This window comes from Orcinus orca, chromosome 10, assembly GCF_937001465.1.
Source record: "Orcinus orca chromosome 10, mOrcOrc1.1, whole genome shotgun sequence".
NCBI classification, from domain to species: domain Eukaryota; kingdom Metazoa; phylum Chordata; class Mammalia; order Artiodactyla; family Delphinidae; genus Orcinus; species Orcinus orca.
The window spans coordinates 35,107,063-35,123,773 of record NC_064568.1 but is presented as its reverse complement, the minus strand read 5'-3'; the positions used below and the strand labels follow the sequence as shown (position 1 = coordinate 35,123,773).

Here is a 16,711-nt window from a genome sequence, read left to right as displayed (position 1 = left end):
TGTTTATGGACCTAAAAGGAATATATGACTACAGTGAGAAAAGATGGGACAATGTAAAAAAAAGAACCAAATGGAACTTTGAGAGCTGGAAAACATATCTGAAATGAAAAATTCCCTGGATTGGCCTAACAGCAGATTAGACTCAATAGAAGAAAATAATCAAGGAATTTGAAGATATAGAAGTAATACAAAGAATAATGATGGAAAATAAATGAATACCACCTTGGTGACCTGTGGGGCAATATCAAGTAATCTAACATACATATATTTGGAGTCCCGGAAGATAGGAGATAGAAGGGAGACAGAAAAAAATATTTGAAGAAATAGTCCAAAATTTCTTAATGTGATGAAAAATATAAACTCACAAATCCAAGAAGCTCAACAAAGCCCGAGCAAAGTAAACATGAAGAAAACTACATCAAGGCACATCATGATCATAATTTGCTCAAAAGCAAAGATAAAGAGAACATCTTAAAAGTAGAGAAAAAGCCAAGCAACTATGCAAGCAACTGTGCAAACCAGAAGACAATTGACATTTTTAAAGTGCTAGGGGACGATGTCCACATAGAACTCTTATTCAATGAAGATATCTTTAAAAATTGAAGCAAGAAAGAAAATTTCCAGACAATCCACAGCTGAGAATTCATCAGGAGACCTGCACCTTAACAAATGTTAAAGGAATTTCTTCACGCTGAAGGAAAATGACAATAGATAGAAGCATGGATCTATACAAAAGGAATGAAGAATGCCAGAAAGGATGAGTGCATGTGTAAATATAAAAACATTTTTCTCATTTTAAAATCTTTTAAATAACAGCAGTGTATTGGGGGGTTTATAACATCTATAAAAGTAAAATATATGACAACAGTAGCACAAAGGACAGAAACAAGGAAATAGCCATATACTATAGGAAGGTGCTTTGCAGTTGGTGGAGTTATTTGAAGGTAGACCATGAGAAGTTAAAGATGTATGTTGTAAACCCTAGAGCACAGGCCAGCAAACTTCAGCCCATAGAACAAGAAGAGTTTATTGCCTCCCCTGCCCCCCAACGCTGACAAAGTATTTTATTGTCTGCTTTAGCAGATTAAGTTTTATTGGAAGACAGGCACACTCACTAATGTTTATGGCTATTTGGTGCTAGGATGGAAAAGTTGACTACTTGTGACAGAGACCCTATGGCCTGCGATTCCTAAAATAGTTACTATCTGGTGCTCTACAGAAAACTTTTGCTGACACTTGATCTAGAGGAGACACTAGAGAAATAAAGTGGTATAGTTAATAAGTCTGTATTGGAGATTAAATGGAATTTTTTAAAATCTCAATTTTTTTAAAAAGCAGGGAAGACAGGAACAATGGACAGGGCAAATAGAAAACAAATAGCAAGATGGTAGATTTAAACTCACCCTTATTTAAAATCCACCCTTACTTAAAATCCAGAGGTTATCCGATTTTATATGTGTATAAAAACAACACTCAACTCTATAGTGTCTGTAAGAAACATAATTTATAAAGACATAAATAATTTGAAAGTAAAAGGACAGAAAAATATATATCATGCAAAACTAATCAAAAGAAAGCTATATTAATAACCAACAAAGTAGACTTCAGAAAAGGGAATATTATCAAGGATAAAGAAAGACACTTTATGATGATAAAGGTGTCATTTCATGAAGATGTAATAATCCTAAGTGTGTATATATACACAGACACACGTGTGTGTGTGTGTGCCTGTATCTATGCATACGTACACACAATAGCAGATCTTCAAAATATACGAAGCAGAACCTGATAGAACTGAAAGGGGGAATAGACAAATCTTCAGTTGTACATTTTAATACCCCTCCTTGAGGAGTGTTGATAGAACATCTAGTCAGAAAATCACTAAGGATATAGGGAGATTTTAACAGTACCATCAACCAATTTGACTTAATTGACTTTTTTAGAACACTGTACCCAGCAAGAGCAGAATACACATTCTTTTCTCATGCATATGGAACATTCGGCAAGAAAGACATATTCTGGGCCATAAAACAAGTCTTAGTGAATTTAAGAAGATTCAAATCATATTAAATTATATGTTTTGAATGAATTTAGCAATGTTTCTGGATAAAAGGTCAGTATAAAAAAGCATGTGAATTTCTATATATTAGTCATGAACAATTTGAAAATAAAATGTTAATGACATTATTATTTACTATGGCATCAAAAACCATGAACTATTTAGGGATAAATAGTACACTGAAAATGACTAAACCTGCTGAGAGAAATTAAAGAAGACTTAAATACATGGAATGATGTACCATGTTCATGGACTGGAAGACTCAGTATTGTTGGAATATCAGTTCTTCCCAAATTGAGGTATAGATTGAATCCTAATCTAAATCCCAGTAAGATTGTTGTAGAGATGGACAGATTTATTCAAAAATTTATATGGAAATTAGAGAGGCTCTAGACTAGACAAAGAAATCTGTAAGAACAAATCTGGAACCTGATTTTAAGACTTCCTATAAAGCTACAGTAGTCAGGACAGTGTGATATTAGAGTAAGGAATAGACATAAAGATCAATGGGACAGAATAGGGAGTCTAGAAATAAACCCATATGGATGTGATCAATTGTTTTTAGACAGAGGTGCCTTGATGACTCAATGGGTTGAAGAAACATTTTTCAACAAATAGCACTGGAACAACTATTTATCCATATGAAAAAGAAGGCTCTCCATTCTTACCTCATACCATATACAAATGTTACCTTAAAATGAATCATAGCCCTATATTTAAAACTATAACATTTCTAGGAGAAAATCTTTATGACTTTGGGGTAGGCAGAGATTTCTTAGGACCCAAAAAGCACTTGGCATAAAAGAAATAATTGAAATTTTGAACCTTATCAAAATTTAAAACTTTTCTTCAAAGGGGACACTGTGAAGAAAATGAAAAGATAAGGCACAGATTGGGAAATAATATTCCCAATACATATATTTGTATTCCCAATACATACCAAGGACTTGTATTCAGAATTTATAAAGAACTCTTATAACTCAAGGAGATGACCCAGAAGGTAAATGGGAAAAAAATTTGAATAGGTCTTCACAAAAGAAGATATGTAAATGGTCAACAAGCACCTGAAAAGATGTTCAGTGTCATTGGTAATTAGAGAAGTGCCAATTAAAACAACAGTGACATAGCACTACATACCCACTAGTATTAGTAAAAAGACCAACGATACCAGATTTTAACCAAAATATGGAGCAACTGGAACTCTTACACACTGCTTATAGAAATGGAAAACGGTACTATCACTTTGGAAAAGTTTGCCAGTTTCTTACAGTGTTAACCATACACTAACCATATGACCCTATTACCAGGACTATCCTGGGTACTTACCCAAAATAAATGAGAATACCTGTTCACAAAGAGACTTCATTCATAATAGAGAAAAACTGGTAACGACCCAAGTATTCCTCAACAGGTGAATGGATAAACTCATTGTGGTATGTTCATACAGTGGGATATCAGTCAACAGTAAAAAGAACTGCTGATAAATGTAACAGCTTGGATGAATCTCAAAACCATAGAGAACAAAAAAAGATAAACAAAAAGGAGAACATGTTGTATGACTCCATTTAGGTAAGATTCTAGAAAAGGAAAAAACCTAAAGGGATAAACCAGATAAAGTCAGTGGATACCTGAGGCTGAGCTGAGGATGACTGTAGGAGGCATGAGAGAACTGTTTGAGATATTGGGAAGGCTCTCTGTCTTGGTTGTGGTGTTTGTTACTGGGGCTTATGCATTCGTCAAAACTCATCTCATTGTACACCTTAAATGGGTGTATTTTATTATGTATAAATTAAGCTGCAATAAAGTTGGTTTAAAAAGTAAAAAATCATCTAGGAAACTAAAGTCGAACTGGACTTGGTCTTTTTTTCTCATTAAATATGAAAAACTTTAGAACATCAGATTACCTTTTATCTAAAATACGTACTAAATTGTAGTCAAAGAGCAGAAGAAAAGTTCAAAAAGAAAAAGAAAAATTAAATTATTATGTCTTCCCTTGAATCAAACTCCTGCTCACTGAAGTTGCCAACTGCCAACTCTGTCTTCATCCAATGGATTTTCCGTTCCAAGTCAACCATGACCTATTGCTTTTGTCAAGATTCCCAATAACAGAGACATCAAGAAAGTAATTGATATTTCTAAGATGTTAACTGTTAATAATGTGACCACAGGAAGGTTCAGCGTGTCTACCGGAGCTGATATAATTCTCTTATAGCAGAGTTTGATCTGAGTCAACTTTTATCCCGCTCCTCTAAATTTCTCAATAAACACGTATTTCAAGCATTCAAGCTCATCACTTAAGCTTTTGTGAACATGGGGGGCTCATTCTGGTGCTTCTAATTTGTGTCAGTTTGGGTAGCTCCTTGCCTTTTCTTCCTGTCTTGGGGTAAACTTAATAAGAGTCTAGGATCAAATACTTTCTCCTCTTGTCCACATCTCTTCAGGCACATGGTACTTATTTTGTTCGGGTGGGAGCAGTGAAAGGAGTAGAATCACAGAATATTAGAATGGGAAGGGCGGGGCTCTGGATCATTCAATCAGTTTTCAGAGTAGGAAACTTAGGCCCAGAGGAGGAGAGGGACTTTCCTAATGCCTCCTAACTCTTAGGAATGGAAGCACGCCCTGACCCCTTGAGCGCTCCAGCTGTCTGGAAACAGCAGCCGGCTTCCCTCTCTGAGTCAGGCTCCTCTGTGATGGGAGAGACATTGTTCACCTGTTTTCAAGGCATCACCGAAGAACAGGGGATAAAAGGGCCATAAAGTGTACATTGCAAAGGTACACTGGTACTTGAAAGCAATCTTAAGTTACCACCTGCATAAATTATTTTCCTAACCCTTTGGGATGAAAATTCCTGTGGCTGCTGCATTTCAGAAGAGTTTGAGGTTTTCTTTCTTCCTTTTGCTTTGTTTTTATGACACTGTGAACTTGTTTTGGAGGGGAGACTTTTAACTTTATTTAGCCTTGCTGCAGGGGTCTATAGTAATTACAAAACTATGCTAATGAGAGAGACCCATCATAAATCTGATATATTTCCCCAGTCATAACCAGAAAGAGCCCACCTTCTGTAGCTTTGAAAAGGTAAAGACCTGACGTATTCCCTCCCTGTTCCCCACCCCCCGCCAGGTTCATTGCTAATTGCGGTACTGTTATTAAAACAGATGACCTGTCTTTAAACACCCCAGAATGACATGACTGTGCCCCATCAGGACTGTAATCAGACCACCCTGTGTTTTATGGACTTAGTGTCTTGGCCATCCAGAGGCACGCCAGTGGGTGCAGAGTTTCTGCTTTGCTGCTAATTAAACTTTGGAAACCTTTTCTTTGTTGCTGGGCCAATCATTTCCACAATCTGATTGGCCAGAGTTGATTCTATTTGAAATGGGCAAATTTCTATTTATTCTGAAAAACAAGCAACAATTCCAAAGAACAAATGTTTATTTGAAAGAGCAAAAAAGTAACTGTCAAATGAACGGATTGCCTGAAAATAGCTTTATCCGAAAAGCCTTCTGAGAGTAGGGAAAAATTTGTCGCGGCTGCCAGATACAATATTATTCACATTTCAAAAGAGAAAATGACGATCTTAATACCTTCTCTTAGGTTTCTGCTCTTGGCCTTTGCACAGCTCCTTAGCATCTTGTGATTTACATCATTCCCTGAACAGCCCTTTGGAGGTGGAGGTGGGGGTGTGTATGTGTCAGTGACTGTATTGGAAGTGGCATAACATATCGTTTAAGATTTGGGACTTCGGAGTCATTCATGCATTCATTGTTTATTCATCAGATATTTTTTGAGTGCCTCCTGTGTGTCAGGAACTGTTCTAGGCACTAGGCTGGAACAGACTAAACGAACAAATGAACACACAGACTACAGTTCCCTGCCCTTACGGAATCTAAGGGCGTCGAACATACCTGGATTCAGGTTTTAGTTCTGCCACTAGTTTGTGGCCTTGGGCGAGTTACTTGTTCTCGCCAAGTTTGTTTTTTCACGTGTAAAATGATGTTCATGATAACTCCCGCTGCCTAACATTTTTGAGGATTAAGGAGATAATTTTAAGGGTTTAGCACACGGTGAGTCCTCATCAATGGCAGCTGCTGGGGCAATTCCACCGTCATCACTGGAAGAGGGGATTCACCAGGGAGCCAAGGCGCTGACATGCTAGGATGCTCCACTGGCAAGAAAACAGGTGAGATCAGTCCCCATCCCTAGTCCTTCTAGATGTAGGGGTCACGGCCAGGAGTCACAGCCTGGTTCTTACCTCTGCTTTGCCTTCCCTCTACTTAAGCAGCAGCCTGACAGAATTGGCCGTTGTTCAGAAATAACTACTCTCACCATCCTGTTTTGCTTCCCTGGGTGACAGAGTCTAACATTTCTTCCCCTCTTCTTCTTTCAGATTGTTTAGTGTAATTTTGGAACAATTAACCAAAGAAACAGAAGGCGGCAACCACTCCAGTGGCAAATCGGGAGGCTTTGATGTCAAAGCCCTCCGCGCCTTTCGAGTGTTACGACCACTTCGACTAGTATCAGGAGTGCCCAGTAAGCACGTTTCGTTTCCTAAAGCCAGAAGTTTGTTGATTTTTATCCTTCTGGGTGGGTCTCGGGATTATGAAACAGGGTGCGATGAGGTGAGTTGCTGTGCACCAGCCAGGGGCTCAGCAGGTGACCGTGGAGGCCTTCGCCATTTACAAAGCACTTTTGCTTGTATTGTCACTTTGGGTCCCCGTGACAGCCCCGACCGGGGGTGGAGGGGGGTGGAGGGGGGCAGTAGTGATTGTTGTCTTCCTGATTTTATATTAGAGAGAATCTTCTCTCGTGCAGAGACCAAGTGGGTGGTGGCAGGAGACCTTGAGTTCAGGCCTCCTGATTGCAGTCTGGTCTTCGTCCTCTGACATCTGCTGCCATCAGCTCCTCCCACTCTCAGGCCTGTCCCTTTGAACGTGGTGGGTCATGGGGATGAGGGTGTTGGAGGCCTCAACTGACTGCCTTTTTTCAAAGTGAGAGCAGCAGGGGGCTGGGATCCTGAAAGTCTATTTAACTCTCCCACGGAGGGACTGTGCCCGTCTCACTCGGGGGTGAAGAGGTGAATGCTTCTGTGTCCTCCCTGTATGTAGGGCACAGTAGCACCTGCCTGAAGGTGGTTGTGAGGTCTGAATGCAGTAATGCAGGGAGAGCCTTCAGCGCAAGGTCTGGAGCACAGAGAGGGCCCTTAGTGTGAGAGATGCTATATCACCCACTAGCCTACTCTACCTGTCTGTGCCAGGCCCTAGTTTGCTTCTTGCTCCAGATCTCCAGGCCAGGTTCAGTGCCACCTGAGTTGGAACAGATGCCCCATCTGTGCCCTGGCCAGGAACTTCCCTAAGGAGCGTGGCATATGCTTCCCTGGGCTCTACTCATGATAGGACATCCCTACTGGGAACTTCAGTCGGTGGAAGTTTTAGTGCCTCTCCAAGGACTGTGGCTGTGAGTTGGCTGCCTGCTTCCAGCTGCAGGACAGATATGGGATTGCAGGCTGTGCCTTTTTTTCACAGCTCATAAAGCCATCAAAAGAGCACAGATCATGTTTTTGCCTCTCCAGAAGTTCTTCATGAAATTTTTATTAAACCTGTTGGCACTCAGAACGCACCAAAAATTGTCTGGAAAAAAAAATTTCAAATTTAACATTTTAAAATGTAGGAAGTGGTGTTTTATGTGTACTTGTTTTTCCAGATTGTTCCTTTATTTTCATTGAAAAAGATCAGCACAAGTCAAAACCACAGAACCTTCTGGAAGCAATTGAGAAAAATTGAAATACCTTGGAAATGACTGGCCCTGTTACTTGTAACATGATTAAATGAGAAGCTCAGTGAGCAAACATGAGGTTTCAGATTCAGTTGTTACAGCTTAATCTGATTTCAGAGTAACCACGGCAACTTTTTTCCCCCAAAGAGCAAATGACAGGCCAGCCTGCCTGCAGTATGTGCTGTGAGCAGACATGCGGGTGCAGTGGCTTTGTGGGTCTGAGTCACGTGTGAGGACTTTCTCAGCTCATGTTCATTAACTGCCTTGGAGCAGCCACGTCTCTCATCAGAGCCAGCTGGGCTTTGGGGAGATGGGTCAGGGGCTCTGCGTCATGCTCGTTCCCATGCAGTTGGCAGCTGTGGACTAGTGATTTCTTATATACTTGAAGTTGTTAAAAATGCCTGGGAAGGTGTGACTGTTTATACTGATCTGGGAGTTGTCTAATCCCTTCTCAAGAGAACTCAGACTGTCCTACAAGACATGATTTTGTGTGTGTATGTGAATATATGTTCATTCATTGGAAGGTAAACATGTGTTTCAGATAGAGTCCTTCAGATGTTTGTGAAGCTCTTAACTAGCTCCACACAGGTAACTGATAAATATGTATCAGAATCCTAGACCATCAAATGGGAAAGAACCCTCAAGATCATCTGGTCCACAATCACCACCTTTTAGATGAGGAAGGTCATCGAAACCTTGGGCAGCTTCTCATGGCTAGGGGGTGGCCAAACAGGACCAGACCGGCGGCCTCCTGGTTCCTGGCCCACTGTTCCTTCTGCTCCATTTCACTGCCTCCTTGGTTAGAGTCCTGTGAGATCTGTTGTGCACATTGGTTATATACAAAGGAGCCTAATGTCATGAAAGTGTACACATTCACAATAAGATACAATGTCATTATTTCATAAATTTGGCCAATCTGAAATATAATAGTTACAATAAACATAGACACACGTATGAAACATAGGGCTCACTGCCATACAGCTGAGAAGAGCTAACTGCTGGATGATGATTTTGGATGGCCCATCCATGTCTTAAAAAAAGAAACACAAACAAACCCAAATGAAAAAGCAAACAAAAAGCCCCTTTTGCCCAAGTAGAGTAGAGCGGATGTTTCTTTTCCCCTCCATCTTTTCCCTATAGGAGGCAGAAACATTAAAAGTCATCCTACCGATCATTTTTTCTCCAAAAGAAACCATTTGAACATTTAAGCATCCGAAGACAGTATGCAGGAGTTCTGTCTTAATGAAAGTCTGGAAAGAGGTTCTTTGCGAGTCTGAAACCCTCTTATCGCCCTTCCCTCCCCATCCCATCTCCCAGATTTTCCCATGTGCTTCTTATCAAGGCGAACTTTTGCTGTTATCGCTGATAAGTATTTTTGCTTGGTGTGTTCTGACTTCTAACGTATTTAATTCTAGCACCTCAGCCTCTTCTGTTCTTTCATTGTTTGAATATGTATTGGGAAAGTGAGAAGATACTAGAAAAGGGCAGTTTGGAGGAGAGAGAGACAGCAGGGAGAGGAAGGGAAAGAGAAAGAAAAAAGGGGGAAAAGAGTGAGCTAGTCGAGTGGAAGCTGAGGTAGGTCCCGGTGTTGGGAGGAGCGCAGGGCACGTGCAGGGGCGTCAGGTGGCTGGATCTAGTCCGGCTCTGGTTTCCTGCCGACCGCTCTCCCTGCGGCTCCTGCTTCCCCCCACCCCCCACCCCAGGCCAGAGTGTTGCCCCACTGTCCCTGTTCCCATGGTCTTTTCTCTTCCTGTACCATGGCTCTCAGTGTTGCTCCGTGGGTAGCTCCCAGGTTTCCACGTCCCTCCCTCATCTCTCAGGTCCACGTGTCAGCCTCAGGGCACTACCCCCTTCATGTTAAGTGATCAGACTCACCAGGTGGACAGTTGCTCTTACCCTCTCCTTCCCGGCCCCTCGTCTCCCTCTGCCACTCCAGGGGACCCTCCTTTGACAGGCTTGTCTTTGTTCAGGCACTAGGATTAGCCTCTTGACCTTGCCCTGCCTCCCTGGGCACCTTCCTCTAACTCAGACTCACTTGCTGAGTTCTGATTTCATCCAGCTCCTTACCCTGTCCTCCCTGGAGGGCCCAGCACCCTCCAGCTGCCTCTCTGCCCGTCTTGCCTATTGCTGCCCCACTTGTCTTTCTAAAAAGGCTGCCTTTTGAGTTTTCCTGGGTCTCTCCCATGTATACATGTTATTAAACTTTTGTTTGATTTTCTCCTGTTTAAAATAAAGAGGCTGCCTTTTGCCAATGGACTAAACTCTGGCCCTGTGATCTGAATTCAAAACTCAGAGCTACCCAGCTGCAATCTGCTTGTCTTTCTTGTTACCCTTTTCCACTTCATGACCGCCACCCCCAGCCCTCGTGGCGCTAGCTCACTTCCATGCTTTTGGTACTTTCTTCCGCTGCCTGGAGTAACCTGTCTCCTCTTGCCTGTGGAAATCCATCCTCCTCATGCTTCAGGCCCTCCTGAGAGGGAGGCTACTGCCCAGTCCTCTTTCTTCTCCCCCACTCAGAAGCGATGCCTTTCATCCCTCTTTAATTTTAACTGTGTGATATTACTTATTCAGCATCTGTGTGCTACCTTAGAGTAATTTGTGTTTAATTCTTATGTCTCCTTCTGCAGCATAACCTCTTTGAGAGGAGCCACATTATTTAATACATCTTCATATCCCCCAAAGCACTAAACCTTATGTTTGCTGCACGGTAGATGTTCAAGGAATTTTGTTGAATGGATGAACAAATGCGTAAAGGAATGACTTTCATATCTGGCAGTGCCCTCTCTAGGCCTTAGTTTTTCCATCTTTCAAGTTGAGGGAGTTGTATTAGATGGTCTTTAAGGTTCCTCTTTGACTTACCTCACATCCAGGCTTAACGTTAATTAAAAGCTATGAAATACCTCTGAGTTTTATTACTGTGTGTCCTGTACAGAGCAAGCATCATTAGGAATCATATCTGTGCATCACTGAAATAGCTTCCTGGCTCACAAACTTATTTTTCTCTTTCCTAGGTTTACAAGTTGTCCTGAACTCCATCATAAAAGCCATGGTTCCCCTCCTTCACATAGCCCTTTTGGTGTTATTTGTAATCATAATCTATGCTATTATAGGATTGGAACTTTTTATTGGAAAAATGCACAAAACATGTTTTTTTGCTGACTCAGGTGAGTAATAAAAAATGACAGCTAACCTAGCTATTTAAACATTTGGCTTTCCCAAAAACAACTTTTGTGGTTTGGGGAAGATCTAAAACAAAATGAGAGAGAGAGAGAGAGACAGGGGGAAAAAAAAAAAAAAGACAGCCGAATACACTGGTGAATCTAAGACAGTTCTTAGTGTGAATTATATTCAGAATAAATGAGAATTTAGTTCCCTTTTCTATCTTGATTTCCTATGTAATGTGCTCTGGTAAACGAGATGGGGGGACCCCCTGAAACTGGACCGTGAGGTGAATCAATAGTGTTGCTCTGTACAGGCTGAGGAGAGGTGCTGTTAAGAGTGGGACAGAGGAGAGAGGGGTGGATTCTGAGGAGAGGAAATGGCAAATTGCATGGAGGAGGGAAAGTTTGAAGTGAACCTTGAAGGACAGTAGGAATCCGAGATAGCACAGCTGGGAAGTAGAGTGTTGCAGGCTCTGGGCAGGGTACTTGGCTTCTGCAGCTTGGTTTCCTGATGTTCATTCCTCCCTTGAGTGGTCAAGCCTTCTTCTGCTGTTTGCAGATATCGTAGCTGAGGAGGACCCAGCACCGTGTGCGTTCTCAGGGAATGGACGCCAGTGTACCGCCAATGGCACAGAGTGCAGGAGTGGCTGGGTTGGCCCCAATGGCGGCATCAGCAACTTTGATAACTTTGCCTTTGCCATGCTCACCGTGTTTCAGTGCATCACCATGGAGGGCTGGACAGACGTGCTCTACTGGGTAAGCCGCTTGAGGAGAGAGTTGATGGAGTATGCTTTCCTCAGATAAAAGTGTTTCATTAGCTAGAGCCATTGGGGAGCTGGCTGAAAAAGACCCCCTGGAAGTGAGTTCTTTGGGAAGGGAAGCAGGCCCTCTCGTCACTCAGTAAGACCTATCATCTCTCCATGTTGGGGCCTTGGTTTCAGCTCTAGAAAGCTGCTATAGGAGGTGGACTCCCTCGCATCCCCAGTGCCGCCTGGGGACTTACTGCTGAGCGTGCCCAGTAGTCCCCTGTGTTGGAGGAACTCCAGAGGGCCGGGGCTGTCCTCATTAAACTCTTAAAGAGCCAGAGGTCATTCCCCAGGTTAAGAGGCTCCTGGACTTCTGTGGACTAAAACTGACCTTTTGTACCTGAAGGCAGGTTGCTCTACCAGATCCTAAGTGGAAGATAGGGAACATTAATTGAATTCTTGTCATGCTTTCCATAGCTTAGTACAGCCTTAAAGCCCAAATGGGTTTTTCCCCCCATTCAGTATTACTACTGATCAGCCCAGCATAAGCCCTTCGCTCTCTTTTCCTTTTCCTTTGGAGCTATAGAACTCTGGCAGAGAGGGTAGAAATGGCATATAAGCCTTCCAGGGCTGGTGGACCTGTCCATGAAGACAGTTGGACACTCTGTATGGCTCAGGGCTGGCTCTCCTTGTTCCTGACAGAGCCAGAAAGGTTTGCTGTAAATGAAGAGCAGTTATATTTTAACAGCCATTTCTCAGAGCTGGGTTTGTTGGTTTACTTCTGTGTCTGATAGAATTTGAAAAAGCTCACAGAAGTTTAGAAATTATTTTCCATGACACAGAGTTGCTGGGAAAAACAGCTGACTTGCAGATTTTGAGCCTAAATCCAAGTCCAAATGGGATTAACCAGGATTCCAATAATGACTTGTTAAAAGACAATGGGCCATAACCTACTTCTTGAATGGTCAGTCTCTAGTTAGAAGGCCTGCAAGTTGAGTAGCTTCCGACAGGATCTAAATTTCAGACACTTTATAGGATTTCCCATTCCTCTGTAACTTCAGGGAACATAGCGTATAACGGTTGTAAATAGGTTTTTGCTTCCCTTCACAAGTGAACTCCATGCATGCAAGATTGTAGAAGTCCCTGTATATGTTCAGTGTTAGGCAAAGAAGACACGTTTTTATTTTCATCCCCAAAGTGTGAGTCTAGTTTGGTAATAAGGTTTTTAAAACATCACCAACATGTTATATCTTGTTTTTCTCTCTCCTTTTTGTGTTGTCGTAGGGGAGTGTGTGTGTGTGTCTGTGTGGGTATGCACATCTGTTATTTATATCCATAACACAATGCCTTTTGTGAAGAGGAAGAAGGAGGGAGATTATATTGGATGAGCCAAGGCCATGGCCATGCAAGGGGACCCTCTAATTAGGTAAAGGGTTTGTTTTCAGTATTATCTTCTAAGCTGTAACTCCTAGTTAGGTTAGCAGAGGGCTCAATCCAAGTCTTCCCTTGAATTTCTGATAAATAGGAAAAGCGTCATCCAGATAGCCCAAACTCTGATCCTTCCCCCCAAAACAGTACAGAAGACAACATTTTGATTTAAAACAAATAAATGAAAAACCTGTGACTCCTCTCAGCTCTGTTCTCCCTGTTTTCACGGTGAATTGCCATTGCCGATCCAACATGCCCTGACTGATGGACAATTTTATACTTTATGTTATGTTTCTGCACACTGATTGTCTCATGACAGTCTTCCTGTCGCTGAGCTAGTGAAAACTCTGGGAGCGTGTGATTAAACGAGAGAAAACACGTACCCAGAAACAAAAGTTTCTACTTGCTTTCCTGAGAACCTCTAAGTATCACCTAGGATGATATAATTATTACCTCTGTTTTTCATATGACAATCACAGAGCTAATAATTTGACAACATAATAATTACATTCTCTATGAATTACATGGCATCTTTATTCTGATGGAGGAACTCCAGTAATTTATCAACATTATTCCAGTCTATATCCCAATATAGAAGGTCTGGGAAACAGTGGAATATAGACCCTGAACATCCCCGAGGTCCTACCGCTAGAGCAAGTGGTACTTGATTTAGAACAGGGGTCTACAGACTTTTTTTATAAGGGGCCAGATAGTAAATATATTTGGCCTTGCAGACTGTAATGTCTCTGTCACAACCACTCAGTTCTGCCCATGTCGCTTGGAAGCAGCTGTAGACAACATGTAAACATGTGGCTTCGTTCCAATATTTATTATGGACGCTGAAGTGTGAATTTTGTATCACATTCCTGTGTCATGAGATACTCCAGATTTTTTTCCTACCATTTAAAAATGTAAAAGCCATGTTTAGCTCACGAGCTGTACAGAAGCAGGTGGTGGGCTGGTTTGGCCTGCAGGTCACAGTTTGGTGACCCCTGGTCTAGACTAGAACCTGGCGCTCTTTCCTTGGCATTTTTCCACCGTCAGAGGTTTTCGAGCCCTTCGGAACACTAGGGGGCAGCTCAGTGATGTCTTCCAGAGTGTTCACTAAGACCGTAGCCTCTGAAACACATCAGGTTGCTTTTAATTACTTGTTTATTACACTTACTATCTCAGCACAGAGATAGGCAGGAGCCAGGGCCCCAGCCTTCCTCATGCTTTGTGGGCCACAGGCAATGGGAAGCCACACAGCTGTGCACAGAACAGAAGATCCCTGCCCCGCACAGTGCCCGGCCCAGAGCAAGTGATCAGCAAACACCAGTTACTGTTACTCTTTAAGTGCATGATCCCATTGCCTCACTACAGATGGGCCATGTTTAAGTGCCAGTTTTTATCCGTAGCTAGAGTGTAAAGGGAACATCTTGAGCGAGAACTGAGATTTTATTTTAAATGTTGATGGCAAGCAAAATTTTCAACCCTTTAGGCGTTTGTATATGGTGGACAAAGTCTTTGCCAGGGACGAGTTTGCATCTGGTCAGGTTCGTATTCAGTCAGTGTTCTCAAGTTCAGGGATGCCTCAGTTCCCAAGAGTGCCTGGCCAGTGGTGGCAGGGTCTTGAAAAGGGACGTGCGGGTGGGCCCGATATGCAGAAAGACACGCATAGAATAGGACCATTTGGATGTGTGGGGAATGGGATTATTAGTTTCTGGTGAAAAATGACTTTTTTTAGTACTCTTTTATGAAGTGAATTCCATAAACATAATTAAGGTGCCATCTGACCTACATGCATCTGTTGTCCACAGAGGCAGAAAGGTGTAGTGCAAGGAAAAAGCCTTAAGGCTGGAAAGGGCTGGGCGCGTGACCTTGGCTAGGTCACCCAAACTCTCTGGGCTTTCATTTTGTCCACAAGATGCAGAGTAACCCTACATGATCCTATTGTTTTTTTTCTTCAGCTCAGAGGAAATGTTTTTAGATGTAGGAAATTAATGAAAAGAGTATTGATTTCAGAAGAGAGCTATCCATATAAATCATTTGTGGCCTTTTGCCTTAGTGCCAAGCTCTTTGCTCAGTGAGCATACTTATTATGGCAGTGCTGGCTGTATGACTCAAATGGGAAGTTCCCTTGGCCAAGCTGTCCGTCTTATTCATTCAAGGTACCAGGGAAATCCCTCTCTACTTAGCCAGCAGCTTGCGTTTCTGCCCCTTTCTCTGATTCCATGCTCAGGGGAGCGACAACCAATATATCAAGTTTCTAGTAGGAGTTGCAACAGTTAGAAAAAAACAAAAAGCCTAGGTTAGCCTTTACTCGGAGATACGGATGTGCGTCTCAGCCTTTGAAGTGAGGGGAAACTGAAACTAGGTTATTTCCTGAGTACCAGATGACACCACACGATGACTTTGATATAAACGTTTTAAAAATCTAAATTGAAATGCTTGAGCTCCTCCCGATTTTTCCATTGCTGGCAAAGACCACTCAGACAAAATCCCAAGCAGAGTCTCTATTTTCCTATGGGTATTTCGGAGACCAGCTTGCCAGTTCTCACTTGTTCTATGTGTATGGTAAGCCTCTGAAAAAGAGACCTGGGTTGAGGAGATTTCTTTGGGAGAAAGACTGGCCCTTAAAGCTTAATTCTGGTTGCTCTTTCCCACCCTCTGGAGATCTATAGAGTCTCCTGTGGCCTCTGTTTTCCCCTTGGCCCCTAGCTGTTATGCCAGGTGATATTTCTGATTTGAGCAAATGGGAGTCTGTTGCACACTTACTTCTAAGTTCTTTACTTAAAAAAAATGTTCCCTCCTAAGTTGGAGCAGACAGCTGTTCCTGGAGCCATTCTCTGGAACATGGGACTGAGGCCTCAGAGAGGATGGGTGGGGCAGGTGCTCGGCTGACGGCTGGCCCACTTTTCCAGAGTTGTGGGAGAGTGGGGTCTCCGGTGGGAGTCCTGGACGTGCACATCCTTATTCCCCGTGAGCAGGCCCACTCACCCCTGTCATGTGCACTCCTCTTGTTACAACAGAGGGGAAGCCGGCCCAGAGAGGTCTCTGTGGAAGGCCCTGGCTCCAGGCTGGGCTCTGGTCCCTCCACCAGGCAGCCTGTTTCTTCTCCTCCACGTCTGGATTATTAAATATGTTTAGCGGTGTAGCTGCTTTGGAAGAATTACCCTTGGCCTTCCTGCTGAAATTAGTTTATCCAACTTAATGAGATCAACAATTGCAGCCACGGCCCTGCCTCATTCATTACTCTAATTGCCGATGTAAGATGTGCAGACTGATAGCAGTTCTATTAAGCACATCCATTTTCATGTGGCCAAACAGGTGTTTCATAAGGGATTTAATGCCCTCTCCCTAGACTTCAGCAGCAGATGTTAGGTAATTTTTTTTTTTTTTTTTAAATGTTCTCTTTTTCCGTTTGGTTTCTGCATGAGGCAGACAGTGAAATGCTTGAGCTTCGGTCTGTAAAGCTAAAAATCTAGCGCCAGATAATGTAAAGGAAAGCACGTGCATAAAGGCCCAAGGGCCTGGCCCTGCAAGGCAAGAGCGATGAATCAGCC

At 42.6% G+C, this 16,711-nt stretch overlaps 1 protein-coding gene across 14 annotated transcripts in view; it reads left to right on the top strand.

Moving 5' to 3' along the window:
- CACNA1D (calcium voltage-gated channel subunit alpha1 D) overlaps nt 1-16,711 on the top strand; it is a 318,762-nt gene that overhangs the window by 164,479 nt on the left and 137,572 nt on the right. For all 14 annotated transcript variants that reach the window (XM_033424608.2, XM_033424607.2, XM_004267920.4 and 11 more), the window contains exons 5-7: nt 6,447-6,589; nt 10,843-10,995; nt 11,552-11,748. In XM_033424608.2, the coding sequence (XP_033280499.2) occupies nt 6,447-6,589; nt 10,843-10,995; nt 11,552-11,748 (493 nt within the window). The remainder of the gene's footprint in view (nt 1-6,446; nt 6,590-10,842; nt 10,996-11,551; nt 11,749-16,711) is intronic.